Consider the following 20,413-nt stretch of genomic DNA (forward strand, 5'->3'; position numbering starts at 1 on the left):
GCTCTTCTTCTATGGAGTTTAGCTACACTATTACATAAAAAAAATGTTGCAGAAACGGTCATTTTGGCAGATTGGCTTTAATACAAATGGTTTTTATATTAATAAATAAAGATTTTGAGTCCCATGTCCCATGCACATAGTAATGATTTTTGCTTGTGCTTATTGCCAACATTAATGATTTGTGACTAAACAAAGGAAGCCAACTTGAGCATACACACTAATGTGGAAAATAGCAGGCAAAAACATCATTGAAAAACATTTTTGAGCCACGTCTGGCTGAGCTGGATAAATGTGCTGCATCTTGAAAAGACTTTACATTCATTCACTTAGCAACTCCATGCACTGACTCTACCATGATTTTATCAATAGCTACTCAGTGTTGCCTCAATGTTACAAATAATAGTACAACAGAGAATGCTCTTAAGGTGCTGTATGTAAGTTTTTGACTCTTCTAAAGCACAAAAATACCATCATTTGTTTAAAGACATTTAGGAAACATGCTAAGTAAACATACTTGTTTATCTGGAAAACAATGCTGAAGTCGATCCTGAAACAATGCCAGAACGGTTGTCTTTGTTTTGGTCATTTAACCTGCCCAATGGCCAATTATTTTTCAGCACTCTGGGTTGCCTTGGTGAAAAACCACGTATTTAATTCCTTCATTCAGAAAGGCTCTAAAAGCATGCTTCTGTGATCGTTGGACAGTAGCGGACTCCGAAATAAGGTGCAGATTCAGTTACATATGAGGTTAATAATTAGCAAATGATATAAATATTCCGAAAGTAAACATTAGGTGAGCAGGTTACATTGTAATTTCGTGCCATCTAATGTGATTTGCAGTGATAAGCAATTGGCTGTTTGCTCCAGACGAAACACGACAGAAATTTAAACACAGCTATTCAGAAGCACTGAATGTGCACTCACTCATGAAATAGTAAGGTTTATAATCTTTTTAATACACATTAACCCTCTTTAACATTATTATTTGTAGATGCTGAATCGCTCATATGCGTTTAGTTCTAAAGTTCAATTTCAAACAGTTTATTTTATTTTCAATATCTGAGGGGAACTTTCTGTAGTAGTATGGCAATGATGTCATGTAAAATGGCATTCAGACTCACATTATTAGCATTTAACACTGAATAAAGCACATGAGGTTTACCTGAGGTGATCATTGTCATAGTTTTCTGTTGTTCACCTGTGAGAAATAAAAGTCATTTCTAATATATCAATTTGATGTGTTGATTGGAACAAAAACTCCTTTTAACATGGAAAATATTCCCTCTATTGTGTGCCAATGCTTTAATTTAGAACACGACTTAAGTCAGACTCACTCCTCAATCTGACAACCTGCACTTGTGTTTGCTTTGATCCAGGAGTTCAACGACTGGGTGTCTAACTTACATACTGCACCTTTAAGTATAGAAGTCTTGACAACTTTCAACTAGCCGCGGAGGACACAAGTATAAATCCAGCTTTAGTCCTGACCCCTTCAGGTAAATTTGGGACCATAATACTATTACGTTAGTCTTACTTTAGTTCTGTCTGCTTTGCCCATTCGTAAATCAGTATCGGTGTCCTCATCGGACGCCACGCTGTCATAATCTGGCTGGTCAATTTCCTGACTTTCACTTCCATGACGACTGCCCCCACTTTTGAAGAATACATCAACATTGTCTATGAAGAAGTAAATAAAGCTTTCATGAAACATTAACAAGGACTTCAAAAGAAATTAGAGACTAAAGGTTTGGGGGTGTGGAGGCAGGCTGTACCTTTAGGACTTGGGACTGGATTTCCATGCTGGCGTCGCTTTGCATCACTTAGAATATCGATCACAAGTGTGGCAAATTCATGAGCGTTGAATCTTGCCAGCTTTTGTCTTCCCTGAAAATAATAAAAAATATATATTAAATGATGATTTCATAATTTTTTGATTTGCATATTGTCGGAAAGTGAAGCTGGTCTAACAGATTAAGAACCAGATCATATGTACGTAAATTGAACACACACTTTAGTATTCAAAAACTGCTACACAGATTGCACAAACCTAAAACAAGATGCAGGGGTATCATAACATGTCTTTCAAAAATGTAAAGACAAAGATGCTCAGCTGCATAAAATAGCACCAGCAAAGTAAAAAAAAAAAGCTATAAAAGTAAATAAATAGAAATTTCACAAAACCAAACGATGCAAACTTTTTTAAATAAGAGGCGAATTCTGATGTAAATTGGTCATTATTCAGCTCAAATGAGTCTGTTCAGCTTAATAACTGTAATTATGCAAATAGCTATTAGTTAACTTTTAGCCTAGTTTAGATGTTAGACTTAAGGATTGATTTGTTTTGTTAATTTCTTTGATTTGGCTTACAATCATTGTTTTCATTTATAGAGAATCTTGTAAATCTGTTTTTCCGTTATTACGGTTACATCTTTTGTTTAAACCATTGAGTAAAAAGCTTAAATTCAGAATCGATTCCTGCCTCATCCTTGATCTGTCGCACACATTACATTTGTCTCACCTAAATGTTGCAGCATCCCTTTAAAACATCATAAACTTGTAACAATGTACAGTACTGTGCGAAATTCCAAAGCACTCTACCAGCTTTGTTAGCCTAAGACTTTGGCACACTATATAATCAATCAGTCTATTAAAAACAAACAGAAAATACAGGAAATATGTACAAAAAACAACAGAAGCAAAACATTTCCTCTTTAAGCAAAAGTCTATGTTTAATGTGGCTTCCCTTGGTACTAAGCACTTGAACCATTTTGTTCTAATTGCTCTGACATCTTCTGAAATAATGTGCCCAAGTAATATCAGGCTTCTTTTAGCACTTTCCAGAGTGTTTCCTTTAGGAGTGTCATATATCTTTGCCTCTATAATATGCAGGGCTGGAGCCATTTAATGACAGTCTGTGTTTGATCTGTGTTTTCTTTCTCCAAATAAGATTTCAGTTCAATTTGCAGATCATCATGCTGAAAACTATAACCACTGAAAATTAAAACTATTACCACTAAAGTCCATTAAAGTAGAAATGGCATAATGAATTAAAACCTTCATACTTCTAAACATTAAAAAAAATCATCAATAAATTTTTACTACTAAAATTCTATGACTTTTCCATGATTTTTCCAAGACTTTCAAGTAAATATTTATGACCTAATGTTTCATGCAAATGCATGTGCGTGGTAAAAAAAACAATAAATTTTCAAATTAATTAAAGCATATCGTAAAACACACAACAATCTAATTAGTTTCAGCATATATTTATATCTATTTAAAATTGATTTAGATAATGCTTACGCCACACTAATAATGTGAAAGTATGTAAGTGGCCAAGGACAAAAAAGTAGTAGACAGCTAGCCTATATATTCAAGCATACATAAATCTGTTTTCCATGTCTTTTCCAAAACTTTGTGGGTTTTTCTGATTTTCCCAAATTTTCCCAGGCCTGGAAAATGCCATGTCAAAATTCCATGACTTTTCCAGGTTTTAATAGCGTATGAACCCTGAATTAAACTCTACAGTTCTGTACAATTCTGAGGTAAGATATTAATGTATGTTTGTTAAATTTTTAATTGTCCCTGAATAAGTGTCATGTTTTAAAAACCTTAGAAACTTTGTTGAAGTAGGATAGATTTTGATAGCTCGGCTGTCAAAAGCAAAGCTCCAGGACGTCAGGCTACCGGACTTTGCGCGCCCTGTTATAACACGTCTTAAACAATTTAACCAAAATAATTCAAACTCTAACCTAAAATAACTTCTACTCTAATAAGCCATACATCAACTGAAATAAATTCACCCTGAATAAATTAAATAATAATAAAAAGTACACTGTTTTGTGGAAAAGGTTCATATATATCCATTACACCATCAGTAATGCAACAGATTTAATGTTGGCCTGAAACATTTGCACAGTACTGTATATAACATGCATCTTTGTGGTCAGGGTTGTCAAAGCTAACAGTTTTCATGCAATTTCCCCTTTTTATCTCTGTTGGTCTGCCAAGTTTTTGCATGTTGCACTTGTTGCAGCCGCTAACACTGCATGAAAGGTGCTATTAAATGTAGCTTGACGAAGCGCAAAATCTTGATTTCCTGTTAAAAAGTCTTTGGTAAAGTCATAAGGGTTTATTAAAAACTCGCCTGGTTTCGTGTTGATGAGTACTCAGGGTTGACAGGAAGGAAAGGCACAACTGTTGTCTCTGTTACCAAGGTGCTGTGGTTCTGAGTGGCCAGCCAAACTGCACCAGATACAAAGCAAATGCTCATTGTGACACATGCTGCACATGTAAATCGTTTCATCTGTTCATCAAATGTCAATTATCTCACCTGCATCTGTCTCTCGTCGGTCTACTTCATCATAAACATCCATTGCCAATTCCTCAAACAAGTGATCGCTGAGCTGCAATGATATTAAGAGTTATTTCAATGGCTGTAAACATGCATGTCTGAAGACAGGTTAAACAGCATTTAAAGATAGTGTCTAAATATCTGACGGATAACGGTTTTGGGGGTTGGGGCCTTTAATGGCCATCTGCTTCAAAAATAAGCCTAACAGTTTCCTCTGTGCTCACCAAGCTCACTTAAGCTTTCTAATGCTCTGTTTCCACCTGGTAATGACATGCGTTTTCACTGATCTGAGCACGAGTGGTCAGCCAAAATTCATTATGGGTTTCCATCTGCTATTAGCATGTGTTCAAATGTGACTTGTGATATTTATTTGATACCCTTCCCTTTTATTCTTAGAAAGCAAGTAAAAACAGAAGAAAAAAATATGTGGATAGCAATCTCAATTTTTATCTTTTGATTTGAAAGTTTTATTTTTGGTGCGCTTTCTCACAACATGTCGCATAATGAATGCATGTCAGGTCACTAGATTAAATGCAGGTAGCCTTTTCTGACTATTTTAATGCATTCAGTCACATCAGGGTGCTGTAAAAACATCTTAATACTAAGTGTAAAAAGGGTTTACGTAATAAGCTACTGATGTCTAAAATTTGCACGTCACAATTTATATATTTTACATACACATATTTTATTGTACATACATATATATTTAAACTTACACATATTTTCCTTTCTTTCCTTCAGCTGAGCCCCTTATTTATCAGGGTGGCACAGAGGAATGAACTGCCAACTTATCTAGCATATGTTTTTGCAGCGGATGCCATTCCAGCTGCAACCCAGTACTGGAAAAACCCCATACACTCTCACATTCACACTCATACACTACGGCCAATTTAGCTTATTCAGTTCACCTATACCACATGCCTTTGGACTGTGGGGGAAACTGGTGCACCCGGAGGAAACCCATGTGAACATGGGGAGAACAGATACTAGTTTCACTGCATTTTTCTCTGCAAATAGGAATATTGTATCATTTGAAAGACCAATCAAAAATACATGAAAAATAATCTGAATTAGTATATGCTAATACATTACTTAAAAATGTTAATAGAACAATAATAAAGCAGAGAGCACTTACAGACTGTAGTTTTCTTTTTGCAGCTTTTGCAAACTCTGTTAACTCCACACTGCTGTAAAAGGGAATACCATTGTAAATCATATTCATTTTCTTAACTTTTTAAATTTTATTATAACAAACGAAAGTGTGAAAGAAAATTTGATCTTCAATTTCAGTTGCTAATCTCATCGTAAAAATACTTACACATTTCTTTTTCATCAAAGGCAGCAAAAAAAAAAAAGTTAAAAGATAAATTGCAATAATAAATGCTCAAAATAGTACTTTGGTAGAGTTTTCTGGGATTCAATTAAGTTTATTTCTCTATTACAACAACAACTACTATGACTACAACTACATTGACTACTCCGACAACAACGACGACGACTACTATGACAATTACTACTACGACTACTACTACGACAACTACAACAATGACTACTTCGAGTACGTCAATGACTACTATGACGACGACGACAATGACTACTACTACAATGACGACTACTACAAATACAACAATGACTTCTATGACTACAACTACTAATACTACAACGACTACTACAAATATTACTACGACTACAATGACTACTTCTATGACTACAACTACTATTACAATTACTATGACTACAACGACTTTGACAATGACTACTACTATTACTACGACTACTACTGCGACTACAATAAAGAATACTATGACTACTACTACAACGACAATGACGACGACTACTACTACTACAACTACAATGACGACGACAACTACTACTACTACGACAACAATGACTTCTACTATGACTTCGGTGACAATAGCGGTTTGCATCCAAAAATGTGAATTAACTATATGCGCAAAACTGAATTATCGCATAAAAGATGTGCAAATCCAATGAGTCAAAGAAAACAAAATCGTCACTTACTGATTAACATGCACCAAATATCAACAGTGAAAACGGAATTTGCTGTGGTAGGAGAAGCTGCGTGAGTCTTTTCTTTATTTAATAAACAACTTGTGCCAAAAAAAGTTATTCCTGACACGCAGTGGCATTTGAAGGAGAACGCGGAGGACAGATGCTCTTGATTCTGGAGGTCATTAATAATATAATAACACTAATACTGTTATATAGTTTATGCGCATCTTTTCCTATCGAACAGGAAGTTTATCCTACTCAGTTATGCACATAAATTTTAAAGCGGATTTTCAAATTTATTTGCATCTTGGCATTTCCATGAACCGATTTTTTTATGCGCATCTCCAAAATGTGTAGCTAATGACTACTACGACAATGACAACAACAGCAACAACAACAACAAAAATGCCACCAGTCTCATTAATAGAACAATATCTTAAAATATCAGATCATTAATACCTGTCTGCCATCTGTGGTATAATGAAATGCTGTCCACTCTTGTGATCTGAAACAGAATATATTGACATACTGGAATTAGTTACTATTGACAATCCACTGATAAGGATGCACACTGATGCATTAAAACACATCAAGCTTGCGTCAGCATCTCTGTGGTATTTTACTGAGACATCTGGAGCTTTTAAGACCATAACCCATAGCATGATCTGATTAACGTAAAAGTGTGCTGTAAAAAGGTTTCATGCATACAGCTGGATATCGAAACATCAGTTCATATCATGATAACATCTGACTCACCAGGCTTCCGCCCACAGAGGTAAAAGGCCAGCCTGTCTGTCAGCTCGTACTGTATTTCCACCAGTCTGTCTGCCAGGTCCTGATGGCCAGCCTGCCTGATTACAAACAACACAAAGATGTTATGGCTTAGATTTTATTGTTATTTATGAACTTTAAGGTCATGTGCCAAATGCTGCCCTCAACACTATAGTCTGAAAACTGTACTACAGTAATAGGAATCAAAATTCAACTCTTTGTATTGTTCAAATTGCAAATGGGTGTTTTTGCCCCTTTGACTTCCATTATAACAACTGTTTTGGATAGCAAAGCTTAGACAGCATATAATCCTGCATTTTTGATTGTTTGTGGTTTTCCTTGTTGGTACAAGAGGTACAATTTATAATTTTTACTGTTGATAATGAGTTGGCAGCATTAACCCTTAAGATAGGCCTGTGAAAAAAAGGTTTCTGGCTAAACATCTAAAATGTTTGCTTATTAGTAGTATATGTTTACTATGAGATTTTAATGTAAAGTATTAAAAAGACTTGCTTTGGAAAGTAACTGAAACTTGAAGTTAAAATTAAATACAAAATTAAGTTCACAAAAAAAAAACAAAAAAAAAAAGGTCAACAAAAATCTTAACTTTTTTTTATAAAAATGTCAATTAAAAATAAATACTAACATATACTTTAAATAGTAATAATAAATACATTAATAATGCTAAAACAAAGCAGCCATTGTGTTAATATAGATATTCGTGTCAGTATAAGCCACAAGACAAATCTCTGACAAATCTAATCCACATTGACATAAAACATAGGAAGTAATCAATAAATGCAGATTTCAATGGCCAGTGGCTTGGGAGCATCAATGCAGTAGCTATTGATTACCTTGCATAGTTGATAGGTGTTTTGCCGCTGGAGTCTGGAGCTCCAGGATCTGCCCCATAAACGCAAAGAAGCTCAGCCTGGCACACTTGACCTGCTTTAGCCGCGATGTGCAGCGGAGTGTTCCCTTTCTCCTATTGGAATCAATGCAGAAAGGTTAAATATGCATTTCAAATGCAACTGAATGTGATAAACTAAAGTGAAAACAGAGGTGTTTACCGGATGAAAGTAGTTAGCTTGAGCCCCAAGAGACAGTAACCGCAAACAAGTCTCAAGATTGCCTGTTCGAACGCTGGAGTGAAGTTGCTAAAAAAATAAATATATAATAGGACAAAGTGCAACAACAAAGATGTTTCAATCAGCCCAGTAGCAGGAAAAAAAAGAAAGAAACACTCTCAAGCGGCTCTTAAGGGACAGTACACCCAAAAATGAAACTTATTAACCATTTACACAATGAAGTTGTTCCAAATCATTCTGGAGAATGCTGGTAGCCAAACAGCTGATGACTTCACTGACTTCAACAGAAGAACAAAAAAACTAAAACAATATGGTATCCAGCTTCCAACATTCATCAAAATATCTTCTTTAGTGTTTAAAAGAGTAAAGAAACGTATAAATTGAACAACTGAATCATGAGTAAAATGTCAGAACTTTCATTATTGGGTGTACTGTCCCTTTAAAAAAAAAAGAGTTCCTCCAGCACACACGATAAAAATGAAGGTAAAGCCTAAAAAAAGACATTCAAAACTATTTAAAAGACAATGTTGATGCAATATCGAGAAGTCCATAAAGGATAAAACAGGAAAGTCATTTTCATACCTTGCTTAGATCAGCGGCAGCTGTACTGTCATCATCTCGACATGGTAAACGATGGACGTAAGCCAGCATTTGATACTTTGCTTTGATGAAGTCTGCCTTGTTGGGGCTTTTGGGGTGAAAGAAATCATAATTGGACTATTAGGTCCAGTCAACAGTTGATGTATTTCTTTTGTTTTGCTCACTGAGGTTGTATTTATTTGATCAAAAATACAGTATGAACAGCAATAATGTGAAATATCATTACAATTTAAAATAAGTGATTTCCATTTGACTATTTTCTAAATTCGAATTTTCTCTAGTTATGGCAAAGCCAAATTTTATGGGGTAAAAAGACATTTGAAATACGGGGTTCCCACTTCAAGAGCAATATCAAATTCCCTGTCTTTTCAATGAATTTCATTGACTAAAGCGCTATAATTCCATGACATCAAATGAAATGGAAAACAGGCTGAAGTTGTGCTTATATATTTTATGAATTGTATGTTAGAATAATACCATAGTAATAAAATTCTTTTAGCATGAATATCATTGTGCACGACTTTAATAAAAACTATAAGAACAACAATTGATAAAATACCTCAGATTTCTCTAAACATGTTAAATATTTTTCTATTGTTTGTGTGGCTGCTAAGTGCTTCCTCTCCCAAATTGGATGGCTCGATAAGGTTTTAAAAACTTTTCTATTAGCTTTTCATCTACTTTTTAACAATCAGTGTTTGAAGTGGTCAGTTTGAAGCCAAAGCTCTTAACTTTTATAATATTCAGGCAGGGACACACTAAGCTAACGGTCGGTCATTGAGCTTCGTCAGTCCATCAGTCAGCAATGGTCCGGCAAGTTGTTTTAGTGTGTTCCACATGACGCCTCTAGTCGGCTTAATGTCGAAGTTTGATTCAGCATGTAGAATTGCCATCGACAGATAAAAACGTCTGACTGGTTATTCAGCAAACTAAAACAATTCAAGTCAAACACAAAGAGGCTTGCTGTAATTTTGCTACATTTATCAAATATTTGCGAATTTTTTTTTATTTAATTATCAGACTTATTTGCACAAGCAAATCCCTCCATGACGTTTGAGAATTACTGTGATAATGGTACTAAACACTGCTTTGTTTATGCTTTGCACACACATGTCGGAAGTTCAGATTTGCCATTTGGAATGAGAAAACAGATACTGCCCTCCGTGGGTGCAGAAAGACACAACTTCTCATGCATGCGCAAAACACTACTTTCGTTTGAGTCAGATTTGATCTGTTTGGAGTGTTCATGCGCAGGTTTTTGGTCCAGGCTTGAGCTGACACGAGGACAAAACACAGTTGGCTTTCGTCAATGCGTGGGGCGGTGTTGTGCGTTGAGATTTTAAGACATGTTTTCAATCATCCCCGGAGAAGGTAGAAGATTTAGTTATATATTGAACAGCACAACCACTTTTTAAAAAAATCCATTCCTTAATGGAACTAGCCTCCTTATCGCGGAGACCATTCTTGAATTTGTTTTAAGATGATGAAGTCTCAATCCAAATTCGTCTATAAATGGTTTCGTCAATGCTAGTCAGCTTGATACGTCCCAGCCTTTAGTTAACAGGTACAGTCTGGTGACTGTAACTGACTTAAGTGACTGCCAGCTGATTAACTGAGCATGAAACATAGACTACCCTAACCATAACAATAAGGAAATATCCTGGAAATACTAGTGAGTGGTGGCAGTTAGATAGATGTCCTGCATATTTTCCGCTCAATAACAAAATAAAGATGCAACAAAAATGACAGTGGTGAGTAAACAGCAGATGATGCACAAATTTATGTGCAGTGATTTTCATTTGTACTCTAATGTAAATAACAGCGCTCCTGCATCCGTAATAATGTTGTGGCATTTATATTAGATGTTTGATTGGTTATTTCAAGAAGCTTTTAAGACTACATACCCATATCATACACATATCTTCATATATTTTGATCATAGCAATCATTGATGAACCCACACAAATAACACTAGCCTGAATACATCAAGTATAAATACAACGGCACATTTATTTTATAGCTAAATTACAACATTTACAATAATTATAAAACATATCACAATAATATTTTTACCATTTTATCACCCAGCCCCTACACTGTAAAAAATGCTGGGTTCCACACAATTGATTTGTGTTGGAACAACATGAAGGAATTAAGTTAGCTGATTAGATTTGACAAAGTAAAGTAGATTAAACATACAACATTTAAGTTATCCCAAAAAACCCTCAAGAATTGTGTTGTTTCATCTCATTTTACAGAAGTAGTTTGAATAAACAGAAAACTTATTTTTAGTGTAATTAAAAAAAATTATGTTATAAAAATAAAGTAATTTCTTTCAAAAATATGTAGGTTACAGACTGCAAACTTTTAAACAGTAGTATATATCAGACATGCATCATTCGGTCACGTTGTAATACTCACTGGAGTTTATCCTGATGATTAGGCTTGCGTTTGCTGCTCATGATGGATGACGGGTCCAGCAGAGTGTGCTCCCATATTGCATTAGCGCCATTGTTGTATAATGTCTGAACCATCTGTGAATGAGAAAGAAATTGAGGGCATACATCACAAGACAGAAATTCATCATGACAACATGCTCCTTTAAATATGCTTAGTGACTCACACTCTCTGTTGGAAAGCCCTCCAGTGAGGTCACACTCCAATAAATCACAGTCTTATAACCATTCAAAAGGCCCCATTGATGGATTAAGAAAAAATACCTCTTTAAAAAGCACATAAATTTGTCTTTTTTTCCATTTTCAAATTAAAATAGAATCTAGAATCTCTTTGCATGGGTGTTTTTTGGCTAATAATTAGTTTATTAAATCAAAAGAACTGACTTTATAAATAGAAATGGCCAACTATAAAGATTAAAACGATGAATGTGAATTCTGTACAGGTTGGAATTATTGCTTTACCGTTAAAGAGAGGCTTTTATCTTCATCCATTTCCAAAACTGTAATTCACTTGATGGTTACTAAAATAGATTTATGTTACTGATTGAGAAGCAGATTTGTAAATGAATTGTTAGTTCTTGTAATATAGGTAGTTGACAAATAGACAGTAAAATATATATATATATATATATATATATATATATATATATATATATATATATATATATATATATATATATATATATATATATATATATATATATATATATATTTTGTTAAAGGATCACGAAACGCCAAAACCCACACTGCTAAAAACACTATTAGGACACATATATTTAAAAAAAAAAGTAAAAAATGGTTGTTTTTGCATTATTTCGAGCAAATTCCTTCTTCGAAAGCTGTCACAGCGATGAGATCCTTGCGTAAGCGGACTCTTTGCACGATCTCTTCCGCGTTTTCCGCATGTCAACTTCCAGTGCAGCATGGCGATCATTTAAATTGAATGGCGCAGGTGAGGATGATAGATTACACTCACTCTTTATAAGAGTTTCTTTGGATTACTGTGAAGGACAATAATTGAATCAATGAGGTGCAACTTCATTAATATGCATAATATAGCTTTGAGGACTCCTTTCACCTGTTACAGTGTTCTGTTGCTAACTGTAATTAAAACAAGTGAAAGAAGAAGAGTTGTTTGGAGAAATGGATCATCAGTGTTTTGTTAATAAATGTGCCGCAACTAGCAGCATTTGGACGCCATTTTAGCTCTCTCTGCTTTAACATTACAGCGCCTCTAACCACACGCCTTCGCTGCGTGGATTGCATGTGCATGATGACTGCACGTACCCTGAAACATTTGTGATCTCAGAGCATTTGTGGAACACCCCTTTAAGATCCAGATTTTTGCCTCAAAAATGTCATAAAAATGAATGATGTAATAGCACAACAGCATTTTTAACAAGAGGTAATTAATATTTTAATAGTAATAAAATTAAACAATAATAATAATAATAATAATAATCATGGATAATCTACAATTCATTTTAAATTATTTTAACTTCAACTCAAAAATGTCAATTTGTTTGCCAATTTACCCAACATCGCCATACCACTAATTTAGAATGCCTAATTCTTCCATGTTACCTGAACATTACTCTATTTTTTCATATAGAAGTATAAAGCAGAAAAACTAAATATCACACTGTCAATTTTTAAATTTGTGCAAATCTAATAAAAGTAACCTTAGGGTGTCTCACCTGTAGTTGGGTGGGCGGCCAAGATGTGTTTGACAGATGGCGCACTTGTGAATTGTGGCGACCCAGACTGCGGTGAACACTACAGCACTCATCACATATCAACACTCCTCTGTTCACAGACGCCCAGCGAGGATCTAGAAAGGACACAAAAAAGGAAAAAAAAAAGATCAATAGTCAGTAATTTAACAACACAACAGCATGTCTCAGCAAAATGTTGATCACTAATCAATACACAATAACACTAATGGAGTATTTTGGCTGATACATGAGAATAGATAGAGAAACGCAATACTTTTAAAAGGCTAATGAATGAAATATGTACTGAAAATGAACTGAAATTCTTTGTTTTTTTGGTCTGGATTAAAATAAAGTGGGTTTTGATTAGTATCAAGTGCTCACACTGCCATTTTAAAGACAGAAATTTATAATACAGGACATAAAAATTGTATTTATCAGTTCAGACTTCATGTAGAGCTTATACATTGGGAGTCAAAACAGTATCAGAACTTCCTCTGTCACAAACAAACAAAGATCTGCTACAATGAGACACATTGCCAACACTTGTACAGAACTGTATCTGGCAAAAATGCTACAATGATGTATAAAATGCTTTCAATGGCTGTAATATTGTCATATTGTGCCATTTTTAAATTTAGATGTCTTTCATCCATGTTGCATTCATATTTCAGTCGTGCCACACCAGAGTGTGTTTGGAGGAGGAACAAGACCTCTTTAGCAGTTTCGGTTGGCTTATATGGTGAACACCAATGTTTAGATGGCAGCATTCACACTTACTCTTTTGAACCACACTAACAGCAATCACAAAAGAGTTTGTTAATCAAACCACACCTGTCAATCCTTCGTGTACAAATTCAAGTTGACATGAAGTGCTTTGAGATGTTTTTGTTCGATGTGTGACATAATTTCTACTGGAACAAAGATAGAGCAGGCAGGACAGAGTAGCTCCTCCCTTTAAAAAAAAACATCCAGTACCTTTTTGTTTTTATCTCATCTCAGCCAGTGAGAGTGGTTGAGATCAAGCGCATCATATGAAAGGCAAATGAGAAGCATCTTAAAGGGGACGTGTCAGATACTAGAGAGCATTTGATTGGTCAGAAGGTTTAATAAGAAACTGAAGTATGAGGTGACGTCCAAAAAAACATTTAAGCCGAAGTGACAAACTGCAAGCTTTCGATGTTTATATCTTCTAAATGTGAACTGTCACCGTTTTAGAGTAAACTAGCTTATCGATATCCTTACGACTAGCATACTGATACAAAAAATGTATCCTGATTGCACTGTAACTTTAACAGTGAATGTGTTCTGAAATGTGTTATATTAAACTAATTTTAATAAATTTAATTTGTACTAGGGATGCTCATTTCGGTTAATTTAGCAAACAGTCAACCGCCGCTCGTTAACCGAATTTTAACGGTTAACTGGTCAGATTAATAAATTAATATTTGATTTAAAAAAATTACGTGTCCATTTTGTGTCTAACACATTAAATATTGCATTTTAAAATACTGATTTATGTTAATATGAGAACAAATTAACAACAGAACATCAACTTGTCTGTGTCAAACATTTTGCTTCTTTGGCAAAATACATCCGTAGGCATGTGTGTTTGCACGTGTTACTGTCCCGCGAGTTAATAAATATGTGTTGCACATTTAAGGGCTGATCACACCGAACGCCCTTTTACGTTCCAAAACGTGCTTTTACATCCCACCTCACTGCCTTTTTGTTGACAAAAAAAAAAAGAAGAATATTTTATAATATTGTGATAGTCAAGATTGGTAAAGTAATACAGCTCCGTATAACTTGAAACAGTGACCACTATAGTTCTCTGCAGTCGTCTTGACAACACAAACACTGCTGTCACCCCCGCCTCTGCTTTTATTTGATTTAAGAATAAAAAAATGTGACTGACGTAATGTGCTTGTTCCGCTCAGGGTAGACTTTTATTTTAACTGCGAGCGCACAGCAAAAACATAAGCAGAGCGTAAAATGCAGCTGTTAGTTAACCATCCAAAAGATGCGTCTCTCAACACAAAAAGCTCATTCGCTGTGATCGGCCCCTTATGCAGTTAAACTTTTACAAATATATAAAATTATTTTTTTAAATCATTTAACTGATACCAATAATCGGTTACAAACAAACCCTTTCGGTTAACGGTTATTTTGAGCATCCCTAATGTGCACAAATTGACATCGTTCAGTATTGTGCATTAAGATTAACTTGATGTTAAATCAGTTTGAAAACCATTGCTAGTAGCGCAGGTGCTCCTCTATTGTCTAATATTTAGCATTTAAATGTGATGCAATACATGATGACAACAATCTGTGGCTCTTAGTTTTTCCTTATAAGGTCATAGCAGGTGTCGAATATCATCCTTTCATGTACGGCTGTAAACGCGCTGACTTCCTCTGACATACACATGCCTCAAACCACAACAAATGCCGAGCAGCTGAGCTTTACTTCCAGGGTATGAGCAGGTGACTGGGAAACACTGCGAAGCTTTTTAGTTTCACTACCTTATAATAGATCATTCAAGAGGGTTGTCTACAGCAGTGTGACTCTAAACTGTCCTTCTCCTGCATGTCCATAAGAGAAGCCAATCAAACTTTAGGGGAAAGCCATCACGACTTTGCACATTTTCCCAAATGAGCGGGTGTTGAAACAGCAAATACACCACAAAACAGAGACCCAGTAAATCTAACATCAGGTTTAATTGCTTTTATTGATTTAATGTGACTAATAATTAGGGCTGTGTGATTTAGGGAAAATATCTAATTGCGATATTTTTGACAGACTTTGCGATTAGACTTTTTTTTTTTTTATTGTGGGCATAGTTCAGTAGCGCAATTCTGATTAGGCAGAACGAATGTGTACTCATTCAATTGGCTAGTTATAAAGCCCCGGTCAGACCACAAGATTTCGTCATGATTTTCTTGACGTAGAGTGTCGTAAATGGATATTGTGACACAATATTCAATTGTTTCTTCTCGTGTACAGGCATAGTTCATGACAACCGATACCATGTCTGCAATGCCTCACAACACCAATCACAGAAAGTCTATCATGTTTAATTTTCTGAACCATAGCAGACTGATTTTGAAGCACTTTACCGCAGATGTTTTTTGTTATTTTTGTTTACATATGTAAATATATATTTTATATTGCAGCCTCTTGTAATTAACTAATCACAACGTTTCAAATTGCGATTGCGCTTCGATTTTGATTAATTGCACAGCCCTACTAATAAAACATGCAAACATGACTATGGAATCATCTCAAAGAACGAATTATTTAAGACATTCGACTGATGTTATGAGGTGAGATTAAAGTAAACCTTGTTATTAAATGTGGTATTTTTATTTACTTTCAGATGTAGCTAGTGTTGGGCGATATCCAAAATTTTCAGATCGCCATATCCTCCCGCTGTGAGATCGCTGAAACACGATACTATCGCATGGGGCTGCCGCAGTGTTATGTTTATATATATAATATTTCATTGATATATTTAACTATATCTAAACATATTTAATAACCTTTTGGCTGATTTTTTTTATTATTTATTTAACCTACTGCATTTGCATTACATTTGATATTAGATAATAATTAAAACTAATGCAAATCACTGCGCTCTTACAGCTAAATAGGCGCTGAGACCAAAATTATTTCAAACAATACTCGATGCAACAGTGCGGCGCGGGACAGGATTTGATGGTGACTTCGAGTTCATGCTGTTATCCTCGGCCCGCGGAAGTGCCGCAAAATGGATATAATAAACATGGATGAAAGAAAATTAAATTATATTTATCTACGCATGGAAAAAATTGCACTATGGATTACGGATGCATTAAGGTCCTTTCAGAGGGGAGGCAGATGGAGGACTCGTCGCCCGCACATGACGGTGAAGTGTTCCATGTTTTTGTTCAGTTGAGCGCGGCGCGGCTTCAGGTCTAATCATTACAAAAGTAATCATCAACAGTGTCACATTTGTATTTGCTAAAACCTAACACAATGTTGCGCTCGGCATATGTGTTTATCGTTTTCTGATGAGAGTTTCATTTTTCTGATGAGAGTTTCATTTTAGACATGGCTGCGGCGTGTCGGCAATAGCCTATTGCTCTAATATTAAATAGCCTATTTGACCTAAAACTCAGTAAAATGTTTTTGATAAGTTATTAATAATCTGTTCAATAATCATTTAATGCCAAAACAAATGGTAAAATACAGGCTGCAATTTAGTTTAATGTAGGCTAGTTTAAATAAATAAATGAAATATTTTAATAGCCTATATAAATAAATACAAGCCTAACATTTTTTTAAATAAAAGAAATAGGTTATTTTCTGAATAATGTGCATGTCCGTGTTTATCATCCCATCGAATTAAACACAAATAAAACAAGTAGGCTATGTATATTTCGTGTTTTTAAATAAATAGGCCACTTTAAAACTTAAATAGGCTAATAATAACAGATATAAAAGATAAATAACTTGTTTTGTGAAAGCAAGAGAGAATCTTGCAGGAGTTCTGTTATAAAGGAGTCTCAAATTACCAACGACCGCAATGTTTTTTTTTGGGGAACAATCGATTTATTGAACTTGTTTGTTAATTAAATCCAGATTTGTTATTCAGTCTATTATTTTTAACAAAGCAAAAGCAATCGAAACAATTCATTTTTATCTAAAAGTGTAGGTCAAGTGATGTTAATCTAAACAGCTGAAGCTGTCATAATATTTGTAGTAAATTTTGTATTAATTATGATGATTAAAAATAATAATACTGTTCATTTTATTCAATAATGCAATTAAAACATGTAATATGTCTACAATAATGTGAAACAAGCTATATATATCATCTTTAAAATCATCATAGGTCTCGGCTCCTGGTGATATCTTTGTCTATCTTTAATACACGATACTATCATCTATCGGCACAACCCTAGAACCAACACAGAGTTAACTGAGAAGTGAACCAAACAGCTGTCAATCACAGAATGATAATTTTCCATTTTTTAAGTCACGCAGATTAAATTGTCTGTATTTTTTGCATAGATTTTCAGTGACTTATGGCTCTGTGTAGTGAACGGTGCTCCATAAGCTTGCTTTCTGCAGGTAAAATGTGTAAATATTGAACGTCCTATCCAACATATAGTTTAAATGATCACACTATCATAATACAATTAACTATCACAACCTGCAAACCACTTCTAGGTCACGACCCGGCAGCTGAGACCTCGATCACTCAGAGATCTCCCACTACACTAAACTCAGCGACCCAGACTTAGTCACTGCTCAAACATCAACACTTGCTACTGGCACTAGTCCACCCCATACCAAGGCAGTTTTTTAATAGAGTCGTGATGCCAAATCAGTGAAAGCATGGCCAACCACACTGGACCGATGACTAATGTGTCTGAGCAGCCAGAGACGTGCTCATTATTTTCAGCATCGCACCCCTTCCCCCTCAACTTTTCCCCAAGAGTAGATTTCGGCCAACTTGTGATTTCACTTCCTTCAGAAACAACAATGCGAGTCAGCACTAGAATGTGTTAGAATTCCCCAAGAAAAGAGAGTGCTGACTGAAGATTTATTTACTACACTGACTACACTATTTGGAATTAAACATGATGCATCAAATGTATTGTACTAGTAGCCATATATGGGTAAATACAATTTACACAAGGCCATAAAATGTATCAGCACTGCATTAAGGAATGTTTCAAATCTATAAGGCAAATGTTGATACGGTCAAACCTCAGCCCTATTTTACCTCGGTATACGGTATTACAGTGGATAATAAAAAAAATGACGGAAGGCTCAGACAGCGTCACCAAACTTGGTATGTGCCTAAGCCATTCAGAAAATAACAAACACTAATACTTAAACCATAACAAAATAACATGCACAACAATATTAACAATTTCATTAGTAATAAAAGGCAGTTTATAAAAAAGTGCAAATACAACAGTCAGACAGAATTAAATTAACATAAATATCCAGAACAGTTTTCGCGCAGAGACACACACACACACACAAATTATAAAATTCAATTGTACAGTGTCCTTAAAGGATTTTTTTCCACTGTGTGCAAAGGATACAATTTCCTTCACCACGTATTTTGTCATTGCATTAGTACAGGTTTTCCAACAGACACTGTCCCTTTAGTACTTTATTTTCACGAAGGCCCCCATTATCATCGGCTGTGTATTAGCGGAGGACCTAGATGTCGTTCGTTGGTCCTGAATCAGGAGGCGTTGAAATTGTTGCACTGAACTCAGGTCCATCCTCACAGCAGTAAGTGGATGGTAGTTTCATCATGTACGCAACCTTACAGCTGCTTCACAGCGCATATGGACAGCAGAAGCAGCGAGCAGACGTTTGCCTTTTCACACCGACTGCTCATCGGTAGCTGCTGCACAAATCAATCTATCTGTCTATTCTGTCTAGTTATCTATAAAAACTTTTTTTTTTACTTTTCATCTACACCAAGGCCCGCGGCAACTTCCTCCTATGCCGTTTCCTTAGCCTGCAACTCTTTATTTTACAAAATATATAGATCATAAAGAACTGTATTCTTCTCAAGCTCTAAAAGGAGTTTCATTTATGTCTTTTCAGGTGCACTCGGTCAGAAAACAATCGCCTGTGATAACATGTAATTTTGTTTTTGATTGTCAGGATGATGTAGGCCTATAGTTATAATATAGTTATATTTATAATGACATTTATAAATGACCAAAGTAGTGTGCAACTTAAGCAAAACTAATACTAAAATTGTTTTAAATTTGGTTTTGTAGTTCAGGACCAAAAAAATATTTGTTGCCGTTTTTTATCGTTTCAGTTCATTTGATTAAATGTATAAAAATCAGTGGATATTATCGAATATCGATACATTTATTGGGTAAAATTACTACTTTTTACTGTCATTCTATGTGTCTTTGGTCATTGTCAATGCATTGTCACTTTAATTGAGCACGAGCAGCGTGGCAAAAATAGCGCCGAAACTATCACGGCACTGCTGCTTCAGAAACGCTCACGCCTCGCACTGACGAGATGCTTCCGCGTGCAGTATGTACGCTCTAATCTGTTAACATGGACGCAGAAAAAACACGTTTGCGGTGTGAAACAGGCTTTAGGTTTGAGGTATTTCACCTTTTTGTTGCACAATTTGCATCCATATTTACCACCTCTCCCTTCTCATAAATAAATTCTATTTAATATTCAATAGTTTCCTATATAAGTGCATTGTTTTTATAACGGTATAGCGATATTAAAACTGATATTAAAGCTATTTTAGCTTTTTAAAGCTATTTTTATAGTATACCGCAGTATACTATAGTACCTTATTACCGCCAAAGCCTAAAATCTATTATTATTAATAGTAGATTTTGTTTGGAAATTTTTTTTATTAAATACACTTT

The 20,413-nt window shown here is 35.0% G+C and overlaps 1 protein-coding gene across 9 annotated transcripts in view; it reads right to left on the reverse strand.

Annotated features, from left to right (window-relative positions):
• git2a (G protein-coupled receptor kinase interacting ArfGAP 2a) overlaps positions 1 to 20,413 on the reverse strand; it is a 48,363-nt gene that overhangs the window by 23,171 nt on the left and 4,779 nt on the right. For 6 of the 9 annotated variants that reach the window (XM_068221314.2, XM_068221313.2, XM_073951073.1 and 3 more), the window contains exons 2-13: positions 12,980 to 13,113; positions 11,248 to 11,360; positions 8,809 to 8,914; positions 8,209 to 8,295; positions 7,993 to 8,123; positions 7,124 to 7,218; positions 6,827 to 6,872; positions 5,490 to 5,541; positions 4,334 to 4,406; positions 4,148 to 4,245; positions 1,773 to 1,884; positions 1,535 to 1,677 (exon numbers count right to left, since the gene is read on the reverse strand). In XM_068221314.2, coding sequence (XP_068077415.1) covers positions 1,535 to 1,677; positions 1,773 to 1,884; positions 4,148 to 4,245; positions 4,334 to 4,406; positions 5,490 to 5,541; positions 6,827 to 6,872; positions 7,124 to 7,218; positions 7,993 to 8,123; positions 8,209 to 8,295; positions 8,809 to 8,914; positions 11,248 to 11,360; positions 12,980 to 13,113 — 1,190 coding nt within the window. Of the gene's footprint in view, positions 1 to 1,162; positions 1,199 to 1,534; positions 1,678 to 1,772; positions 1,885 to 4,147; positions 4,246 to 4,333; positions 4,407 to 5,489; positions 5,542 to 6,826; positions 6,873 to 7,123; positions 7,219 to 7,992; positions 8,124 to 8,208; positions 8,296 to 8,808; positions 8,915 to 11,247; positions 11,361 to 12,979; positions 13,114 to 20,413 lie in introns of all 9 variants that reach the window. The other 3 variants (XR_011015333.2, XR_012406108.1, XM_073951074.1) reach the window with 1 other exon arrangement.

This window comes from Danio rerio, chromosome 5, assembly GCF_049306965.1.
Source record: "Danio rerio strain Tuebingen ecotype United States chromosome 5, GRCz12tu, whole genome shotgun sequence".
Taxonomy (NCBI): Eukaryota; Metazoa; Chordata; class Actinopteri; order Cypriniformes; family Danionidae; genus Danio; species Danio rerio.